This window comes from Watersipora subatra, chromosome 1 (assembly GCF_963576615.1).
Source record: "Watersipora subatra chromosome 1, tzWatSuba1.1, whole genome shotgun sequence".
Lineage (NCBI taxonomy): Eukaryota > Metazoa > Bryozoa > Gymnolaemata > Cheilostomatida > Watersiporidae > Watersipora > Watersipora subatra.
In genome coordinates this window covers 54,039,825-54,061,119 of record NC_088708.1, presented here as the reverse complement: position 1 = coordinate 54,061,119, position 21,295 = coordinate 54,039,825, and the positions used below count along the sequence as shown (strand labels likewise).

Sequence of the window (21,295 nt, the reverse complement as noted above, 5' to 3'; positions counted from 1 at the left end):
AATATTTGTTATAATGATTTGGCATTCACTATGTTTCCATGATGGGCAGTGCTTCGGAGTTACGCCCTCTCCGAATCATGGAAACGGCGTCTTCGCACTGAAATCACTGCGCACTGATCAGTGCGAAGCCAGTGCAAATTCGCAGCAAGGAAACAGCAATTGCGCAGTGGCTGCGCATAGCTTTCATGCCAAGGAGACGGATTCTTCGAAGGCCATAAACTAGTACAAATGTTATCCCGCTAATCTTGTTTTTTTTTCTATTCTTCCGATCTTCTTTCACCTAAATTTAATTATGGTCTGCGTCCACGAGGATGATGAGGTGATTACCTTCCTAGACTTTGTTATCGATGCCAACACTTTTCGAAAAATAGGTGGCAAGTCCTAAATTAATGTTTAAATAATATATTACTTAAAAAATACTTATTAAAAATATATTACTTTGTAAAAATGGTGTTAAGGTTTGTAAAACCTTGTGAATGTGTATTATAAATAAAAGTATAATGATAACAGAAGCATAAAAAGACCGTTTCTGACGTTCGGTATCCGTCATGATCGATTCAATTTCTCCATCAGGCGATTCGATTTATACAATTTCTCTTCTCTGGCTAATTTGCTGAAAACCACTGCGTAGCATGGAAACGTACAATCCTCTTGACTTCGGAGGGGGCTGCATCGCAGTACTGCGCACCATGGAAACATAGTGATTGTTTATCAACTCTAGTTGCAAAAAAGAATAGAAAAAAAAACAAGATTAGCGGGATAACATTTGTACTAGTTTATGGCCTTCGAAGAATCCGTCTCCTTGGCATGAAAGCTATGCGCAGCCACTGCGCAATTGCTGTTTCCTTGCTGCGTATTTGCACTGGCTTCGCACTGATCAGTGCGCAGTGATTTCAGTGCGAAGACGCCGTTTCCATGATTCGGAGAGGGCGCAACTCCGAAGCACTGCGCATCATGGAAACAGAGTGTTTTTGGGCAGTAAAGAGAACTCCCCCTCTAATTTTACTTTGTACATCACTTAGATGAATTAGTCCAAACCCCAGTTGCTTTTTAAATTTGTCTGCGCGTTTAAATTGTTCTTATTTATTAATAAATTCATAGCACTGATTAAGCCCAAAAGCATTTTGGTTTGTCAAATAGAGCTGTGTCAATTTTTGGAGTTATCTTTACTACGAATAATATCTAAAGGAGAAATAAACTCCTCGTTGGATAATGGTTTCATCAACTATGCAAAAGTGTTTTCGATTATGAAGTGCCCTGTTTCTAAACATGAGAATTGATCATACTTTGCTGTTTGACAATTTTGCATTAGTGTTTCATGGAGTAATATGACAACTACCATACAACATGCAAATTTAACGAACAACAATATTGAAATCAGATGATGAAAATTTACCCTGAATATTAGCAGTTACACATAACGATAAAAAATATAAAAAATATTTGTCTTTGATAAAACGGATTATATTCCAAAATTTTTCCAAGCTATTACTGTCATTTTTTTTACTAAACTGCGATAATCTCATGCCTCAGTAAATCAATCAATATTATTATTTATTGATTTACTGACGTTATTTCAAGTTTTTTTGCATTCCTAACACCCTAAATACTAATCGTTGATAAGTTAATCTTATAGCATTACTAATAAGACTTAGAGGGAAAGAAAGATTTTTACTCTTCGCCTATACTTTAAATGTTGGCAGCGCTCATCTCAAATTCCATGCAAGTCTATTTTGTAACTACTGCTAATCCAAGAAATGTGGTGGCCAGACTATTAGACTATCCTTACATGAGCAAATTCTTTTGCTGACAAGTAACTATGGCTACCATAAACTTTAGAGATATGCAGCTAAAATGCAAATATTTGACCTTTTGGGTATTACCGGTCATATATCTTCACGTGTGCCCTCAATGACACCTGTGGGACTTCCTATCTGTGATTATGATCATCAAACATCTGGGGCAATACTGTAGATCACCTGACTTTACTTCTATTGATAGGCTGAGTTTACTTCTATTGATAGGCTGAGTTTACTTCTATTGATAGACTGAGTTTACTTCTATTGATAGGCTGAGATTATTTCTATTGATAGACTGAGTTTACTTCTATTGATAGGCTGAGTTTGCTTCTATTGATAGGCTTAGTTATTAACCTCCCCTGAAAATGCTGAATCTCCTTGTCTACTCTGAAATGCTAAACTTATTTGTCTTCCCTTAAAATGCTCGTTCTACTTGCCTCCCTTAAAATGCTGGCTGTACATGTCTCCCCTGAAAATGCTGAATCTCCTGTTCTGCCCTTTAAATGCTGAACACAATTATCTGCTCTGGGAGTGCTGAAAGTACTTGTATGCTCTTGTTGAACAAAGCTAAAAATTATTTTTTCTTTCAGACTTGTCCTTGGTCACCATCTACTTATATTTAGCCTAAAGCAGGATGCATTAGTCACAAATTCACACCTAGGACACCTTCTTAGGCCACCTTCTTAGGCCACCTTCTTAGATATTGTAAATGAATGAGCCATTATTTTTCAATTAGTACCATAAAGTTAAGAATTATCACGTTTATGTTGAGTACGAGTGAACAATGGATGATATCACTCATCAATAATTGGTTGGAGCCTTGTAGGACTGCGTCGCTCCACTTTGCATTGTTTATAATTGACCGCCTGTTACATAATGCGTAACAATTTATGCCAAATGTTTAACTGGAAGCCCTAATGCAGCGATTAGCACCTGGTTTTGTTTACTAGCCTTTGTCGTGGATGTGGACCCGCCAATACTGATATCGGTTAAAGCTAATATATGACATCCTTCTGAGGTTCTGATACAATGGTAGTTAATAATGCATTGAGCAAATTCTGTCACACATCTTACTACGAACTGCCCTCAAGTTGGTCATCCAATCAAACGTGGCAAGCGATGCGTGCCTTACATGTCAAGGGCTTCGCTGTAGTGGAAAAGGCGTGACTGTAATTCTCAATAGAGGTTAGATCCAATTAGTTGAATGAACGTAGAAGGCTTGGGAAGCTCTAGATCTGCTTCTGCCATCTCCGATTACTGGCAGGTGAAATTTGAACTTATCCCTTGGATTATATATCCAACAGATCGGAGTTGCGCTCATTTTTCAACACAGAGAGAATTCGCCATTTACATTTCTGGTAACTGGTTAAGAAGTATCTAGCTGCTATATAGGAATTTGAATAAATTTGTTCTACGAAATAATGGAACCTTCAGGCTGAACGATACAATCGTAGGAGACTACAAGAAATCTCTCCTTCTTGTCGAACAATCAGATATGCAATATCGAATGGAACATTCCGGCTTAACATGGATACGTTATGGTCTGTGGATATTATACCTTTCACGGCTAGCTCTCTCTCAAAGTCCAGCTCAAAGCCCAGGTAACAATTTATTTTTACCACTTTCAACTTTTTAAGGAATTGTTTTGTCTATACTAGCTCTACTGAAAACAGTTGAAAAGAGCAGAGACACCTGCTAAAGCAGTCATAATGTGAGGACTGCATTGGCGTGATATGGGTATCAACACCCCTTTAAATGCTGAAGGTTTGGGTGAAACCCTCCGAAACTGAATATAATTTCTAGCAATAAATCCTGGAGTTTCTGTAGGAGTTGCATAGATTGTTGAGAGTTCATCAGGATGCATCGTTAGAATATGGACAGATTATCATCAGACTAACTTATCACAAGATTGATGATCAGATTTAAATTGTTTCCCAAGGCGTTTGTCTTCTCACCGGGCCTCGTCTAGCAACTTAGCAATTCAATTAGCGTATTAGTTACACGTTCAAGAGTAATTTAATCCTGAAGCCTTCAGCTGCTGTTTTCCTATTTCCATTATTTGAATTTGCGCCGTGTTTTGTTTATCCAAAGATGGTTCTTTTCATGCATGCGCAGCTGACAATTGAGTACACACTAACATGCCATCGTACAATACTAAACATCGCTCTACTCGCTATGGGAAATAGTTTACCGACATAGCTTTGCAGTTCAGAGGCCATTTGTTGTCGTATTGCTTACAGAAATAATGCGTGGCTTGTTGACATATCTGTGAAAGGGGTGCGCAGCTGTTTTTGGATTTGATCACGACTTTCTGGTTATTTAACATTGATAACGCTTTGGCAGTATATCCATTTCAGGCTATTGTCCTCCTATGAAACCTTTTCTCTTTTGTAGCCAAAGCTGGCCATTACATTCCAGCAACTTTCTGAAAACGTGAAATTTGATATATTATCAAAACCAAAAATAAGATGCCGGGAAACATCCTGTTAGTTTAGTACTGATCTAGAGTATCTACATCAACTAGCACCCCACCAGTCTAGGGTACTGTGAACGATTGTCAAATGTACCCATAAAGCACAGAGAATCGATATGTACCCAATTGATATAGAATGCCAGTGGGTGGTGAATTGCCGCAGTTGTTAGAGTGTCTGTCTATCATACTAAAAATTGGTAGTTTGAATCCTGTATGATGCGATCTTTTTTTCTCCGATCACCAACCATGGCTCCTGACAAACAGACAAACACAGCTCTTATTATAGTAAAGATAATTAAAATGCAATACTAGCTGCATCGTAACTAATCTAAGGAAAACAGGAAGTAGAAAATAGTTTCCTTGACAACATAGTCTGTAGCTGGTAGCACAACAGGTCATATTGAAGATAAAACACACGAACCAATATAAGTACATTGTATTACAATGTGTGGCTCACCAGTGAAGACACTGCCTATGGTGTGAGATTAGCCTTGATTTCCGTGTGGAGACCTCCGATTTCATCCAAAAGCATCAGTATTTTTCTATCATTGGCGATTGTTTGTTTTAATGTTTGAGGTGATCTGACTGTTAGGATGTTTCAAGATTAAAATTGACAAAACTTGATAGTAGTTGAGACATTCAGAAGAAAAATACATGCAAAATGGCGCCATTAGTCGTGCGACTGCCCGTCTTTTCTGTTATATGATATTAGTTTTATTATATTAATATCAGCTGTTGCATTCAAGTTGCAGGGTTACGCATCTCCATTCTGTCGGGTCTTTTTACCAAAGTGCAACTATAGACGTTATAATCACACTTTCATCTGAATCTGAACAGCAATCAAGTTTTGTCAATTTTACTCTTGAAACATCCTGGCAGTCAGATCACCTCAAACACCAGAAACAATCTCAAATGATAGAAAAATACTGATACATTCTGTTAAAATCTCCTAAAATTTGCTGTAAGTTCATTTTTAAATGAGTAATGACTCTTTGCTCTCCAACACTGTCACAAGCAGTCAATATGATAAACAAAACACTGACTTTATATATCATAATATGGATGACGTTATTTACTGAAGTGCAGCTGATTTGTGCTACAGTAGATCTCAGAGACCCAAGTCAATTGCAATTGCCTCTGTATCATGCAAACTTCATTCAACTAACTAACCTGAAGTAAGTTACTTTTTAATGTGGGTCACCTTTTCCATCTCAGGATCATTGGTAATCCTTAATCAAGATACGTTCTCCACATTTTGGTTGCAATAAAATGTATAACACTTAAATCACCTTAATCTTTATTATATATTAGACGAATGTGATTTAATCGCATTTCGGGTTATTCCTTATATCCGCTTATGTTCACCTACTTGCATGCTGGCTGAAGACAGCTACATATAATTTGCATAGAAAACCAATCTATCGACTCTCAATAGTTTCGCTGACAACTCGAAGGAAGTGTGAAGGTAAAGCATTCCTTCCCTCCGACAGCTTGTCAGGTCACATTTTGGAAGCCGTAAGGACAATGGTGATTGTACTAGCTAGTGGCTGGTTTGGATTAGTAGTCAAGATACTGAAACATGGGTGTAGTGATTTATGGAAGCGCTGATGAACCTAGCAAGCCATTAAAATAATTCTGTTGATCTTTGATAGTCGCAGCATCACATCCAACTTACAAAGTTTCCGGCTAGATAAGATCGGTAAATTGTATCCAAGGGTTCCTAAGATCTATCAATGGTTTCCTAAGACTATCATAGCTATTAATGGTTGCCATGTTTATTATGAACTCAAATCACAACATTTCAGTTTAGGGTCAGCCTCTCTTTTCTGTAGACTCCGAGTCTGATGTGTAGTCATTAATCTAGCATGAAAAATAAAATACCGTTTCTACCTATTGTAAAATTTTTCAGGTCACCATATTTCAGTTCTTTAGAGTCGGCCCCTTTTTCTGTAGACTCCGAGTCTGATGTGTAGTCGTTTGCCTAGCACAAAAAATAGGAGAACGTTTCCACATAAGGTGAAATTGGTCATTTATTATTTTTTTATAAGGTATATACATGGCTTAGATTTGTGTTTTTAATTGTAAGGCAATGACTACTACTCGAAAGATTAGACAAATTATACTGAACTATTTTTATGAGCTCTTTAAAACTTATTTTGATCAAAGGTTTTAACAGAATCGCTACAATTGATGTCTGGACTTGTAAACAAACTCATCCCATGTGAGTAATTCTGATGGATGACAAAACAGTAATTGTTTTAAACAATGTGAAAGTATTTATGGTTCACTTATCTTATGGTATGCAACACTATTGCTCATCATATTCAAACAGATTGATTATTCTTCCAGTCTTTGACCAGAGAGTTATTACTGAAGATATCTAAACTGCAAACTAGATTAGACAATGAGATGACAACTACGTAATCTGTTATTATTATAGTGATTCTAGTTGAAACCATTTCTACCGTTTAATATCTGAAATCATTAAATTTGATAGTCGTATTATCAAAAATATTTTGTATTAGTTTTTGATTAGCTTTCGCTTATAGGCGGAAGTTTTTAATTTACTACAATGAATGCATGCATTTAACAGGAAATGCATTCTTATATAAGCACATGTAATACTGTTATATAATACTACATCATATTGTATCGTCATCTGTTGTAGTTCACCCGGTTTCACTTATTTGGTTAGATGTATCTAAATTATTAGTTAACATCAGCCAATGAAAACCCTTGACACAGTTTTGATGGTTTCCTGCACAATAGTGGGCCAAGTACTGATTTGTGATTGCATACAGATGAATTAGTACACAAAATTTTAGTAGATTCTATCAGAAAGTATTGACATTTTTCTACCTTTTGCAATTGTTTTTGATGTTTGAGGTGATCTGTCTGCATATTTGTTTCAAGATAAAAATCGACAAAACTTGATCGCGGTTAAAGCGCTCAAATTAATCTCATTTAATCTTGAAACATTCTGACAATCAGATGACCTCAAACATAAAACAACAATACCGATACTTTCTGATAAAATCTAATAAGATTTTGTAAAAGTTTATCTTTAACTTGAGGGTATCTGAATGGCGTGCCGCTGATCCATTATCTTTCTCTTTTCACTGTCCACCAAATACCTCCAGTCTTTGAGAACATTCAATTTTAAACTTCACGCGTAAGACATTTTCTCTCTCATATTGATTGAATATTGATTGAGACTTAAATCTGTCAGCACCAACATGTCATAAGCAGCGCCGGAGATAGAATATCCTCCCATGAAACAGCTTCTTGTCTTTCGCACTTAAAAGCATTTGACAATGGGAGAAGACTGTTAGATTTCTCGTAGATTAGTAAATGCGTCTATTAGAAGTTTAAATAGGTTTTCCGTTGTTGTCTGAGCGTAAAACTTTATTAAATCTGATGGAATACCAATAATTGAATCGCCGTTATGTTTATTAAATTGCTAATAAGCAATTGTTTAGCTAATAGCCCGACTTTGTTCAGTTTAGTCATAAATGTTGAGGTCTGTCAGTACGAAGCTCCGTAGGCATTGACAGGTTTCTCATCCAATTCTATTGAAGACGCTTGATGACTCGCGCTCCGCAAACATTGGCCACTTGGAATTGCTGATGCGAAGGCATCATTTATTCATGACTTACAGCTCTGTATAGAAGGCTTAAAATCTCTGCTGAGGAAACAAGCATCTGATAGTTGATTGATCCAAGTTACTTGGGGGCATTTTTCAGTTTTTGCTTTTAAGAAAATTATTTGCTTTGTAATGACTAAAAGCATCGGGTAAATACAATATTTTCAATACACTTTTGAATTTAGTTTTAATGGTAAACCGCTCATCTAAATTCAGGGCTATGCGCAGAATGAAAATCTCCATTTGTGTAGATGCTGGGAAGTTATGTCCCCAAATTCTTAACACCACTTAACATCGACATGTAGATTTTTCTGACAGGCTAGTCGCCTGCAGGCTGGTTCACACTATATCGCCGTAACTCGGCGTTGATGCCACAATAGTTCGGTGATCGGCGATGATAACGATGTTCACACTATCACATACCTATCCCATTTGCATCAAGAAATACTCCGTGATGTAGTGTTCCCATTTTTCTTTTTAAATTTTCGCGAAGAAACCTCTTTGTTTTCACGTGTTTCCACCAAATACTAGTCCCGCAGCAACTATCATAAACGGAAATAAATAAATCACGCTCTCCACGACCGCGAATTACTATCGCCAAAATGGTTCACATTTAAAAGGCGGTCGTAAATGCTTGGCAAAATACAAACTTCAGCTACAAACTTTCCCGACGTGTTCGAGTTGCTTCGTCAATGCCATCGGCGCTCGGTTCACAAAATCGACGATGAACGCTGAAAGGCAAACGCTGACAAACGGTGATATAGTGTGAGCCAGCCTTATGTGCATATGGTTGGCTGAATAAGTTGGTGCCCTTTGGATTTGGTTTTTATTATATTCATTTCAGCCCAATCCTTCAGGCAAGACCCGCAACAATTATCTTGCAGGGATGACAACGTAACTATTTGCAATGAATGCCGCTGTCATCATTGACTAGTCAGGTTTCGTGATATGGAATCTCAGGAATGACTTTTGAGACTGTGACAATCTTTTGGAAGCCACAAACTGTTTACAAAATCCCGCATGAATGTCATGGCCTTGACCCTACTGAAAACAACAGTCACAAATGTGTTAACAAACAGCGCAGCTACATGTTTGTGGTTGTATGTAGCTATAGCTTTAGTTTAGCTTGATCTGCTTTGAAAATGACATTTCTAAGCTGATGCTGAGGCAGAAGAAACAGTTAAATTTAAAAGGATTCATTTTTAATCTTCAAGTATAATTGAACTCAGACCAACTTAGACTATGAATAAGGAATAATAGGGATTAGTGACCATGTGCCGACCAATTAGGTACAGGTTTTGCTCCACTGAGGCTATTCTTAGACTTTTATGTCCCTATTTCTACTTTCAAGATTACAATATGTATAATCCACCTACTGATTTCACATGCTTTTTGTGTAGCATAATTTTTGTTCAGCTTTTAAGCCAGATTTCTATTTCGTTCACTTTTAGGTTGTAGTTTTACATTTTTTGTGTGAAATGATACTATGGATAAAGGGCTAACACTATTCAAGGGCCTTCATCAACTATTTATAAGCGATGTGAACCTCACCACACTCCGATTCTCTAACACTAATAAACCTCTCAATGGTGATCGAGTTTCTCAAGCACGGATTATGCAGGCTAGTTGCGTTCAATTATATCACTAATGCGACCTTGATCCCTTGGAATATGCGGCGACATACCCTCGACTAGCCCTAGACTAATTGTGCCAGTTGATTAATGACTCTCATTTTAGACTTAACTCTGATTAGTTGGTTTTAACTCGGCTGAAATTAAGGGCTGCTACTAGAGTTGCTTCAACTAGTTGTTTAGGAGCATCTAAAGGTTGATTTACACTGTATCGCCGCATGTCGGAGTTGCCCTCTCGACGATTATTTGTTGACTATGTGCTCCGTGAACCGATGACATCGGATATGTCAGGAAAGATTGCAGCTGTCGAACTTTTCCAATATTTCGCTAAGCGTCCACGACAGTCTGTACAATGTACACTACTTTGCCAATGTTGATTGGCTGTCCGGATTGATAAATCTATTTTTCCCTTCATGATAGTTGCTGCGGGACTAGCATTTCATTGTTTTAGTGACTGTTTGCATCGTTTTTTAGTTTTAGGTTTGAATCGTTTAAACAGATGCAATGTGTAATGATAACGTTATGTTGTGGGCTATTCGCCGATGAAAACTCGGATGGGTTTGTGATAAAGTGAACGTTGTGATCGCCGAAGTATTGAGGTATTAACGTAGACATACGCAACATAGCCTGGTGTAAATAAAGTTTATAGTTGAAAATTTTGAATTTTAACTAGTTGTCATCTCTTGACTTGAGGCAGTTGGCTAGTTTGAAAGGGTATAAGGTCGACTTCAATGCCATGAATCGTGTCTAATACACACATTTATCATGTCCAATCTAGCTAGTACGATTGGTATGCAGCGATTTGTTATCTTTTGAGAGATATTTAAACACATAGTCATTTTAGTGATCAGCTCTTGTCAGTTTTATATCCAAATTACGATAAATTAGATTTATCTTAATTAGAGTGCTAGGAATGGCCTTGGAAGCAGTTACAACGCTTTGTAAACCAAACCTTTAAATAATACTGTAGTATTGTACTATGTTTGACAGTCCTGTATGCTTGGCAGTCCCCTATACCGTGAAAGATCGTAATGAGTAATAGGTACTATATGCATAATTAATTCATAAAGAGGCAAGGTGGCTGAATAGGGTGGTGGTTAGAGTGGTGGACTGTGAGATGGTGGGTCACAGTTCAATTCCGGTGTGAAGAATTTTTTTCCTAACGTTTTTACCGTGGCCGCTGACAGACAGACATTGATTTTTTATAGTAAAGATTATATTGCTGACTCCATTCACACTAAATGACCCCTTGTGGAAAATGGGTCAAAAAAACTTGAAGTTGTACAGAAAGTGCCTTTCGACGATTGAATTACAATTAGCCTATGGTATATGTAGTTTATAACATTGTAGTTATTGAGGGTACATGGGCATGCCCTCAATGTGGCTAGTCCTTAGGCAAAACATGGGCATGACCTCAATGTGGCTAATCCTTAGGCAAAACATGGGCATGCCCTCAATGTGGCTAGTCCTTACGCAAAACATGGGCATGACCTCAATGTGGCTAGTCCTTAGGCAAAACAAGGGCATGCCCTCAATGTGGCTAGTCCTTAGGCAAAACATGGGCATGCCCTCAATATGGCTAGTCCTTAGGCAAAACATGGGCATGCCTTCAATGTGGCTAGTCCCTAGGCAAAACATGAGCATGCCCTCAATGTGGCTAGACCCAAGGCGAAACATGGGCATGCCCTCAATGTGGCTAGCCCCTAGGCGAAACATGGGCATGCCCTCAATGTGGCTAGTCCTTAGGCAAAACATGGGCATGCCCTCAATGTGGCTAGTCCTTAGGCAAAACATGGGCATGCCCTCAATGTGGCTAGTCCCTAGGCGAAACATGGGCATGCCCTCAATGTGGCTAGCCCCTAGGCGGAGCATACTTCGGTAGCATGCTAATGGATCCCGTGTGGTCCATGTTTGAGGTGATCTGACTGCCAAGACATTTTAAGATAAACGTCGACAAAACTTGATCGTGGTTAAAATGCTCAGAAGAAAAATACGAGTGAAATGATGTCACTAGATGTTATTGTTGCTATAGTTGATATTGGATATTGCGTTCAGGTTGCAGCATTACCTCTCTCTGTCAGTCTCTTTGCAGCTATAGGCACCAACTGCCAGTGCAATAAAATTTGCTTCATTTCTTCACAAATGATCAGCAAGAATTTCTGAGCGTAACTAATGGAATTGCTATAAGACAACAACTAACTGGAATTGCCATAAGTTTTTGAATTCAGCTTTCACCTGTCTGTCCATTCTTTACAAACTGGTCGAGATATGTGCTAGTAAAAAATTCTAGTCGGCTGTCACATGACCACATCTTAGCACTTCTGTCTAATCGCTGCATTTTATAGTCATATAGTCATCATTTATAGTCTATAATTAACATTTTTCCATTATTGTCTGCCATCAAAATTGCCGATTATCTCCAATCATGTTAAAAGTATTTCTTTTAGCTAAGCCCGAGTTTATCTACACTCCTCGCGCGCAGGTGTCAGCTAGACTAGGACAGACAGTCTACCTGCGAGCCACCGTATCAGGTTATCCTATACCAACACTCACCTGGTACAAAGATGGTATTGAACTGAGATCTAGTCTCAAAATAGCCATGAATAGTGAGGAATTACAGGTGAGACTTTGATACTGTGTGAATCAGCTGTGTGACACCGAGGTAGATATCTAGCATATACCACCATCCACTACCTATCATTGCTCGTGTCTCACTAAATCTCTCCTCTGCAAGTTACTAAGAAGGGAATGGTGCCATATTTTGTGTAAAGCCTCAAGCCTTTCATTCAAACCATTATTTCATTTTATATGTTAATCCGTGCAGGTTAGCCAAGCAAATGTATTCTCAACTAAGTGGTCATAGATTTTAACACCAAAATTTACCATACTTAATTCATCGTGTGAGATGAACAAAATAATTGCGTAAAAAGGTCTTCTGGCAGGTTTGAGTCATTTATAGAGCTTATGTAGTTTCATCGAAACAATTCAAAACGTAAGGTTACCACGAGTAGGGTTTGAACCCAAGCGAATATACATCCATTGGATCCTAAGTCCAACACCTTAACCACTCGGCCATCGTGGTCTACATATGACAAAGTCAAAAGATTTTATTCCGGTACAATAATACAGAAGGATTTGGATGGTGTCGATACAATATTTCTAGTCGTCGTTTCGTAGCGTTTTCTTGAAAACATTCTAAATAATATTAAACAAAACAGTTACCACGAGTGGGGTTCGAACCTACGCGGATATACATTCATTGGATCTTAAGTCCAATGCCTTAACCACTCGACCATCGTGGTCCACATATGACAAAGTCAAATGATTTTATTCCAGTTCAATAATACAGAAGGCTTTGGATGGTGTTGATACAATATTTCTAGTAGCTGTTTAGTAGCGTTTTGTTTTAAACATTCCAAATAATATTAAACAAAACAGTTACCACGAGTGCGGTTCGAACCCATGCGAATATCCATCCGTCGGTTAACAAGTCCAACACCTTAACCACTCGACCATCGTGGTTCCGATGTCATTGGTGAGTCAACGATTTTTCTCGTGTGTATGCTCTATCAAAACAAATTGCTCAACGTCGCTGAAAACAATAACATTTTTAAAGCTTCTGAATTCTTAATAATGTAAAAATTGCTATGAGATCCAACATGCACACCCAGCATTCCTATTAAAAACACTCTAGTTCACCCAATTCTTATCTTATGCGCACCTAATAAGACATTAACAGGAAGTTATCACTAGTAGGATTTGAACTCACACAGATACGCTTCCATTGAATTTTATGCCTAACACCTAAACCTCCATCATAGTTCATCTATAATATTTTTAACAAATATAGTTTTCCTACATCACATTTTAGTAGGTTTTAGTGATTGTTTTGTTCCCACACCTTCACTACTGGCTGCATATAATTCTATATACCTAAGCACATAGGCTATAATGCATCTGAAGAACAGGCCATGTAAAAACTTGCAAGCTTATGAAAGTGTGTCACCCATTCATATGTAATGTATCTGCCTCAGTTTATGTGTTGACTCACCATTTGGGAAGAAATCAAACGTGTGACAATAGCAGTTGAGTTATGACTGTGTTTATTGCATTAAATGCCCTTGTGACAAGTAGACCAGATGGAGCTGTCTAATATCTCATGATATATCATTCTGGTTTTTAATGAAACAATAAGTAATCCTGTCTTATTTCCCATTTCATACTGTCTACATTTGCATAACTCGAGGAATTCTTATGGAATCTGATATCGCTCTAAAAATCATGAGTAACAGGCATGCGATCACATGAGATATTACTTGCTGTAGCATTGCATTAAGCTTGATCACATGGAAAATCTTGTGCACATCAATGCAAAGCTGACTCCAAAGCTTAACGAAGTCAGCATGATGTAATATCTTCATCTGCTCTTTTGTCATAATTGCTTCAAGTTGTTGGCCATTATGTTTCAAAAAGATAACTAACTCACTGTAAACATATAATGTAGAAAAAAGTTAAACAATTTTTTTATAAAATACGAACAGTAAAAATGGTGTCTTGGAAAACAAATTCTCATGTTTTTTAAAAAATATAACATGCAAATTGAGCTCATTGCAAATTCTCTCTAGTGTAAAATACAGTAGGATGTGTAAGGTCTGCCAACCTGCTCACAACTTTAGCCAAGGTGCCCGACGTTGTATAAATCTTTGAAATTTTGTTACTGGTTGAATTTCTTTCTCACTTGTAAATGTCTTAACTCGCTTGAAAGAGTATTTAAATTTACAAAGGCTAAAATGAAGCCGTATCACAGCTACCATATGTTCAAATACAATCGTGATCCTAAAGATACAAAAGTAACAGCAGCTGTACTAAAGTGAAACTACACTCAGCAATGCAGCTGTACTGAAGTGAAACTACACTAATCTACATGTACTTTCAAGCACTGACCAACTTTGATATTTGAAAATTTCTGGTTTCGAATAAATTGGTGTTCAAACAAAAAATTCTAGACATTTTGTTTTGAACGCCGAACAAAAACTCGGAACTCAAACCTGCTCCAAGACAATCGGAGAAAACTGACAACACGGCTCAGTCGTCAACTGACTCCCATTATTTCAAGTATTCGATTGTTTCTGGCAGACGTCTTCATTGAGGCTTACTAAATACTGACTGTGTTTGGTCTTTCGGTAATTTATTAGTGTGTTATTTTGCTTTTCACTAACATCAGCCACAAACTATTTCTACACATAATTATTTAACTCAGAACTCTGACGAAACCTTGACATGGGTGCAAGTTGCTATAGCAACTAACTACAACAATACATTTCTTGGCCTAGCTATTAATAAAATATTTATGAAGAAGTCGTTGTGCTTTAAATATTGCTAGCTCTCTTATCGTACAGTTTGAATTGTAAAGGATTGTACAGTTTGAATTGTAAAGTACTGTACAGTTTGAATTGTAAAGTATTGTACAGTTTGAATTGTAAAGTATCGTACAGTTTGAATTGTAAAGTATCGTACAGTTTGAATTGTAAAGTATCGTACAGTTTGAATTGTAAAGCGTTGTACAGTTTGAATTGTAAAGTATCTAAAAACACTTAATTAAAACAGTTGCTGTTCAATCTTGGTATGGATTAACCGTATTCGCCTTACTTGTTATGATAAAAATTGTTTCAAAATGGAAACAAATCGCTTTTCAAACAGCCGTATGAACGGATTGTGGTAAAAAATCAAGATGGGACTCGCTGGCCGGTGGTAAAGTAAAACTGCACCTATCTGTATGTAGTTTCGCTTTATTGCAAGCCAGTATAATCTAAAGTAGTAATGTGAAACTACACAGAACACCTGAGTTTTATCGGATTTAAGAAAATACAATGTAGTAGTTAATACCTGGCTGACCGATAGTGGCTTCTCTATTAAATTATTCAATTATGCTAATATCCTCCATAATCAAAGCTAGACTTCCCCCTCATTCATCATCTTTCTGTATTTTAATCTCTAATCCATCACTCTTACAGGATTCTTTTGATTTTTTACATTCAAAAGTATTAAGTAAGAATATCTTCCGAAATTTTAAGTGACTCGTAGAAATCAGCGATTGATTTTACTAGAGATCGGTCATCGCTTTAGAAGGTAGCAGTAGCTGAATATTACAGTAAAGTATATAACGTTGCAAGGCAAACAGTGGGGACTGGCTACTGCAAGGTCGTTGAGGGGTATGTGGCTTGGAAGAGCTTACAGTCACAATCCTCTACTGAACAGGATGAGAGTGAGATGTATTTTGTAGTGGATCACTCTGTCTCTTCGCACGACTATCATTATATGGTCTAGTTTGCATTCTCTTTAGATTTACGTGTACCGTGAAAGTTAAAATCTCATACGAACTGTATATCGAGTATTTGCATCTTTGTGGCGACTCGTATTGTGTTCCTCTAGAGCAGCGATGCAACCCTAGGGGTTCAACCCTAGGGGTTCGGTCAGTCAGTCTCAAGGGTTTGGTGGAGGTCTCTCAAAGGCAACAGCAGAAGTCACACTGATTTGCAAGGTCATATGTTTTGGAAACGATATGTAATTTATTGTGAGTTCATGGTTTGTATTGGTTTTGTTCTTTGAACAAACCATGTTAAAAGATATTAATGCATGAAAAGATGTTAATGCACAGTTCAAATTGTCCACCAGTAAAACATTTACCTATATTTTAGATGCGAAAAAAATTGTATCTTAGTTTTCTACAAAGAAGGCTGCGGTGAAAATGTAGGAAACTGATGTGGTTCAGTACATCAACTTTAGAAGCTCTTCTCTAGAAGTTTGCCTAACTTGCAACGCAGGTGGCACTGTGGTGTACATATGGGTGGTGCTGTAGGTGTGCATATGGGTGGCACTGTGGTGTACAGATGGGCGGTGCTGTAGGTGTGCATATGGGTGGTGCTGTAGGTGTGCATATGGGTGGCACTGTGGTGTACAGATGGGCGTTGCTGTAGGTGTGCATATGGGTGGTGCTGTAGGTGTGCATATGGGTGGTGCTGTAGGTGTACATATGGGTGGCGCTGTAAGTGTGCATATGGGTGGTGCTGTGGTGTACATATGGGTGGTGCTGTGGTGTACATATGGGTGGTGCTGTGGTGTACATATGGGTGGCACTGTAGGTGTGCATATGGGTGGTGCTGTAGGTGTACATATGGGTGGTGCTGTAGGTGTGCATATGGGTGGCGCTGTAGGTGTGCATATGAGTGGCACTGTATGTGTGCATATGGGTGGGGCTGTGGTGTACATATGGGTGGTGCTGTAGGTGTGCATATGGGTGGCGCTGTAGGTGTGCATATGGGCGGTGCTGTAAGTGTGTATATGGGCAGCGCTGTAAGTGTGCATATGGGTGGCACTGTAGGTGTTTATATGGGTGGCGCTGTAAGTGTACATATGGGTGGCGCTGTGAGTGTGCATGTGGGCGGCGCTGTAGGTATGCATACGAGCCACGCTGTAGTTTCCACAGGTCATAAATATGGCTCCAAAAAGTAAAAGATAAATGCCGTGTCGTTAAGGTGAGCTAACGACAAACTGGATCGAATAATGAGCAAACTGTTAGGTTGACCTGGGTAAGCAACTGTAGCAGCGCCGACTGTAACTTCGTATATACTGAGGATTATAGTAAAAAATTCTGGAGAAGCCAGAGGCTAGATGGTGGTCTCACTGAGTGCCTAAAGAACCAGAAAAAGCAGCATTGGCTCCCAAGACATGGTTCATGAATAGAAACATGAAAAAGCAGAGAACGAAGACAGAACTTCGCCGATGCTACTGATAAGTTCATCATGAAAAAACTTGTTTTAGACTTCAAACAGGGCGTAATGATTGACTTTTCAATTCTAAAATAAAACAATGGAAATACACTTAAATTGACTTCAAAGTGCATGACACTGAAAATTATAACTTGTGTAGATGATATGAGCCATCAAGGAAATGGCCGCTGTCCTATAAAACCTTCACACTATCTCTAAAATGTCGAATATGTTGCGATATAATGGGACAAGAGAGTGACATCAGCCTTAGCTGATAAATGAAATAACAAGAATACACTTAATATAACAGTAGCTGTTGTGCAGTGCTGTCGGAGACAAGACTGCTGTCCACATACTGCTATGTTGACAGCAGTCAACTGAGCTTGTCATTTATCAGCTTTGTAATTGGTAAACCCCTCAGATGGGCAAATGATTACACAGAATATGAGCAAGCAAAAACCACAAAAGACTAGTGTTTTATCATTGTACTTCTTTGATTATTTCTCAGCATGTATTGCATATATTTTTTTCTTTATTGCCATTCGTATATTGTCATTGATATCCCTGATGAGTAATGCAAAAATTGTGCTGCTTCCAAATTTTTATGGAAACATATCAAGGGTTATACAATGGTTTTACATGCAACTCATAACCGTAATGTAATCCATAGTTCCCTACCTAATCAGAATGACAGTCGCCATTTTTTACCACATTTACTACAACATTTCCTTCCACATTTCCTATCACATTTACTACAGCATTTACTACAACAATACAGTTCTCTACAAAATACAGACTGTGCAGTGTGGCACTCATGAACACAGGTAATATGGCAGAGTCTGTTCGATTTCAGATCAACGACATGCAAGAATCAGATGTTGGCTGGTACACTTGCAAGTTCGCCAACAATATTGGACATATAACTTATACAACCCAGTTGTTCCTTGAAGGTATGTTTAACACACTTGAGTTATACCGCATCTCAAACTCTTGCTTTTCATTTGACTCAAAGTTTTTCTATTCCCCAACCATCTCAATTTGTTTCCAGAACTTTCCTTTGCCCTTGGTAAAGTTTTGCTAATTTATGTCGTAGTGTTCTTTTCACCATCTGTTCTTGACACATACATCACTCTTCCTTTTCCTCATGCCATCGTTACTCCTTTTCTCCATTCGCTAAACTCACCTCACACCTGTGCCTTTTCCTCATTCCTCCTTTGCCCACCTTCCTTGTCTGCTTTTTGGCTCATTCTTATTGTTTTGTCACTGTTGGTAACGCAGACCTCTTGCTATCCAACCTTCAATCCCCTACCCTCCCCACTTCTTTTCTCCCCTCACTCTCCCTTCCTCCTCCCCTCTCCCTCCTTTTCCCCTTTTCTCCCCCTCTTCCTTATTCCCCTTCCCTCATTCCCCCTCTCTCTACTTTCCCTCGCCCCCAACAATCTCCCCTTTTCCCATTCTCTCCCTCCCCCTCTTCCCGCTCTTCCCTCCTTTTCCCTCCCCCTCCCCCCCTGTCAACCCTCTTCTTTGTTGCAGTAAACTCGATCATCCTTCTGCTCAACTTCACATCCTTACTAATATTGTTGTTTTACCCTTCCTCTCCTTTCTCCCTTTGCTGTCTCCAGTCATTATTATTGTTCTGGATATTAGTTGTGAACAGACATACTTGACAATCATCAGATCCTGGTGATAATCTTGGCTGAGCGATGACAAAGCAATAAGACTTGTGGTTAACACTGACACATCGCTAATCGCAGAGATTTATCAGTAAATGGATGATGTATGTTTCTAATAATACCAGACCTCTCTCATCCGGGTTTGAAACTTTCTGCCTCATTTTTAACTATTATTAATCATCTTTAAATGCTTCCTTATTTGTTTGTTTATGCCTATCATACCTGACTAGTAAAATGGATTCAACATTTGGCTTCTTTTTTATGTTTTAGCAAGGTGCTTTTCTGTCCTTTAAAGTTCTGTTACACATAAAACTCTATTCTTGTTAGTTTATCTGACACTTTAGACAGAATGATTTTTTGCTTCAAAGATTATGATAAAAAGTTTAAACCCAGATTTGCCAATCAATTTATTGAAAGAAGATTATATAGTCTGTTTTTACTTTTTAGTCTCGGGGGTGGGGTGAGAAATTAGAATAAAAAAATTCAAATAATTTTTATTAAAATAAAGCCTCAATTTGAGGAAAGACGTTACGCACAATTAAACCTAACTGGCTGTTAGACAGTTACCATTAGTTACTATTAGATAATCTAGTTGGTCTTTAAGGCCTCATTAACTTTACTTTGTTAGGTAAAAGTTGTGTAATTAGTGGGAGCTTGAGCGAAGAGCCCAATTGTGCTTTACAGAAGCTACTGTAGGTCCGAAACTAGTATCTGTTACTAGCAAAGTGAGACTTACCATCGTTACATGAAGCACTGATGGGGTGGGTTTACTTGAGACTCCTAGGATTGCCCCATATGTGAATAATTTTTTGGGAACGCTAGAATGCCAATATGAACCACCCAAAGTGGGTGTTCACTAGGGGTGTGATTTATATTAAGAAAGTAGAATGCCTCACTGTTTTTTAGTTTATCAAAAGTCTTTGCTTTTCACTCACAGAAAGTTCTTTCCTCTTTCCAATAGGTAATTTCATTCAGCTACTAGTTCATGTTATAGCTAATGTCATAAGCGTAACTTTAGTAAAAACATATCATCAACAGCTAATACGTTTACAATAATATACTCATAGAGTTTTGAGATAGAAAATCAAGTGACTCTGCGGAAACCTACTCATAGCTTTAAGAATATTTTATTAGAAGCTATACGTCACGTCTGCACCAGCTAGTATTAAGGTGTAAAATGGGTAGCGAACAGTGAAAATATGAATGAAGACTTCCCCGAAAAAACCTCTAAAATACAAAGAAGACTTCAAATATTTAAACTTTTTCTCACGGTTTAGTCCAGAGCTCAAGTGTTAGTCTGAGCAGTTGTTTAATGTTTGGCTCGTTGCTCGCTTGCCCTTTTATCACAATAGAATAAAGCTACTTTCTCAGGATGCAAATTAATTTTTAGGCAATATTTTGATTTTTATCAATAGTAGAGAAACTTCTTCTTGATCTCGTTATTGATTAATTAAAAATACAACTTTAAAGCATTTTTTGTACTTTCCAAACGCGGATTCAGAACACCTGGTATTTTGAGATTGTTGTTAAAAAAGTATGTCAACAACAGAAATTCACACACGAGTATACTTGAACAAGATGGAGATAATATTTAGCCGCCAAGCTAATCAACAAGATGACCAGCTGTCACGATTCTTTTTCATCTGGTTTAGAGTTTGTGTTACGATTACCTGACAGTTCCTAATAGGAGAAGTGTTGAGATGTTAGCTGTGTTAGGAGTAACTAAAGTTTAGTGTTTAGTTTAGATGGTTTGTTACACATGCAAGTACCGCTGTATTGTAGCTGTATTTTCATGTCTGCTCCAGTCGTAATCCTTTATGCACATTGAAACTTTTTGGTGTAGCTGTTCTACCTCGACGTGAATATTTCGAAATTGATCAGAAATATCGCTAGCAAATTCATAGTTTCATATTTTTGCAATTCAATGGTACTAGTTGTTACCACTCAAAAGATGCTTGTGAACGACTGCCTGAAGAGGACTGAGTCTATGATAGCGTGACTGACAAGCATTTGGAAGTGGAAACTTGATTATGTTTTTAATAGAATTTCTTGCATGGCAGAGCTGTCTCTGCAAGCTATTTACTCTAATCTTGTTATTTGTCTACATTATTATTGCAGTTTATCTAAATAACAATTTAAAGAAGTAATCTATGTATATTAACAAATATAGAACTCTAAATGACAAAAAACGAAAACATCTTTCAGACATTCACAAAAAAACATTACGCGTTAGCCAAATCCATCATCTCCTTTTCTGCTCTACAATTTGTGTTTTTATTATTACAAAACTTGATTTAATTTGAAATA

At 37.8% G+C, this 21,295-nt stretch overlaps 1 protein-coding gene, 2 non-coding genes and 1 pseudogene across 4 annotated transcripts in view; 2 read left to right on the top strand and 2 right to left on the bottom strand.

Annotated features, from left to right (window-relative positions):
* Window positions 1–21,295, top strand: part of LOC137386048 (protein turtle-like) — an 84,256-nt gene that overhangs the window by 30,339 nt on the left and 32,622 nt on the right. The window contains exons 1-3 of one of the 2 annotated variants that reach the window (XM_068072704.1): window positions 3,090–3,400; window positions 11,994–12,166; window positions 18,169–18,265. In XM_068072704.1, the coding sequence (XP_067928805.1) occupies window positions 3,295–3,400; window positions 11,994–12,166; window positions 18,169–18,265 (376 nt within the window). In that variant the 5' untranslated portion in view covers window positions 3,090–3,294. Of the gene's footprint in view, window positions 1–3,089; window positions 3,401–11,993; window positions 12,167–18,168; window positions 18,266–21,295 lie in introns of those variants that run through there. The other variant, XM_068072703.1, reaches the window with a different exon arrangement.
* On the top strand, window positions 9,765–11,409 carry LOC137385382 (uncharacterized; annotated as a pseudogene).
* On the bottom strand, window positions 12,546–12,628 carry Trnal-uag (transfer RNA leucine (anticodon UAG)). Its single transcript has one exon. It is a non-coding gene; the product is annotated as a tRNA-Leu (tRNA).
* Trnal-uaa (transfer RNA leucine (anticodon UAA)) lies at window positions 12,766–12,848 on the bottom strand. The gene has a single exon. It is a non-coding gene; the product is annotated as a tRNA-Leu (tRNA).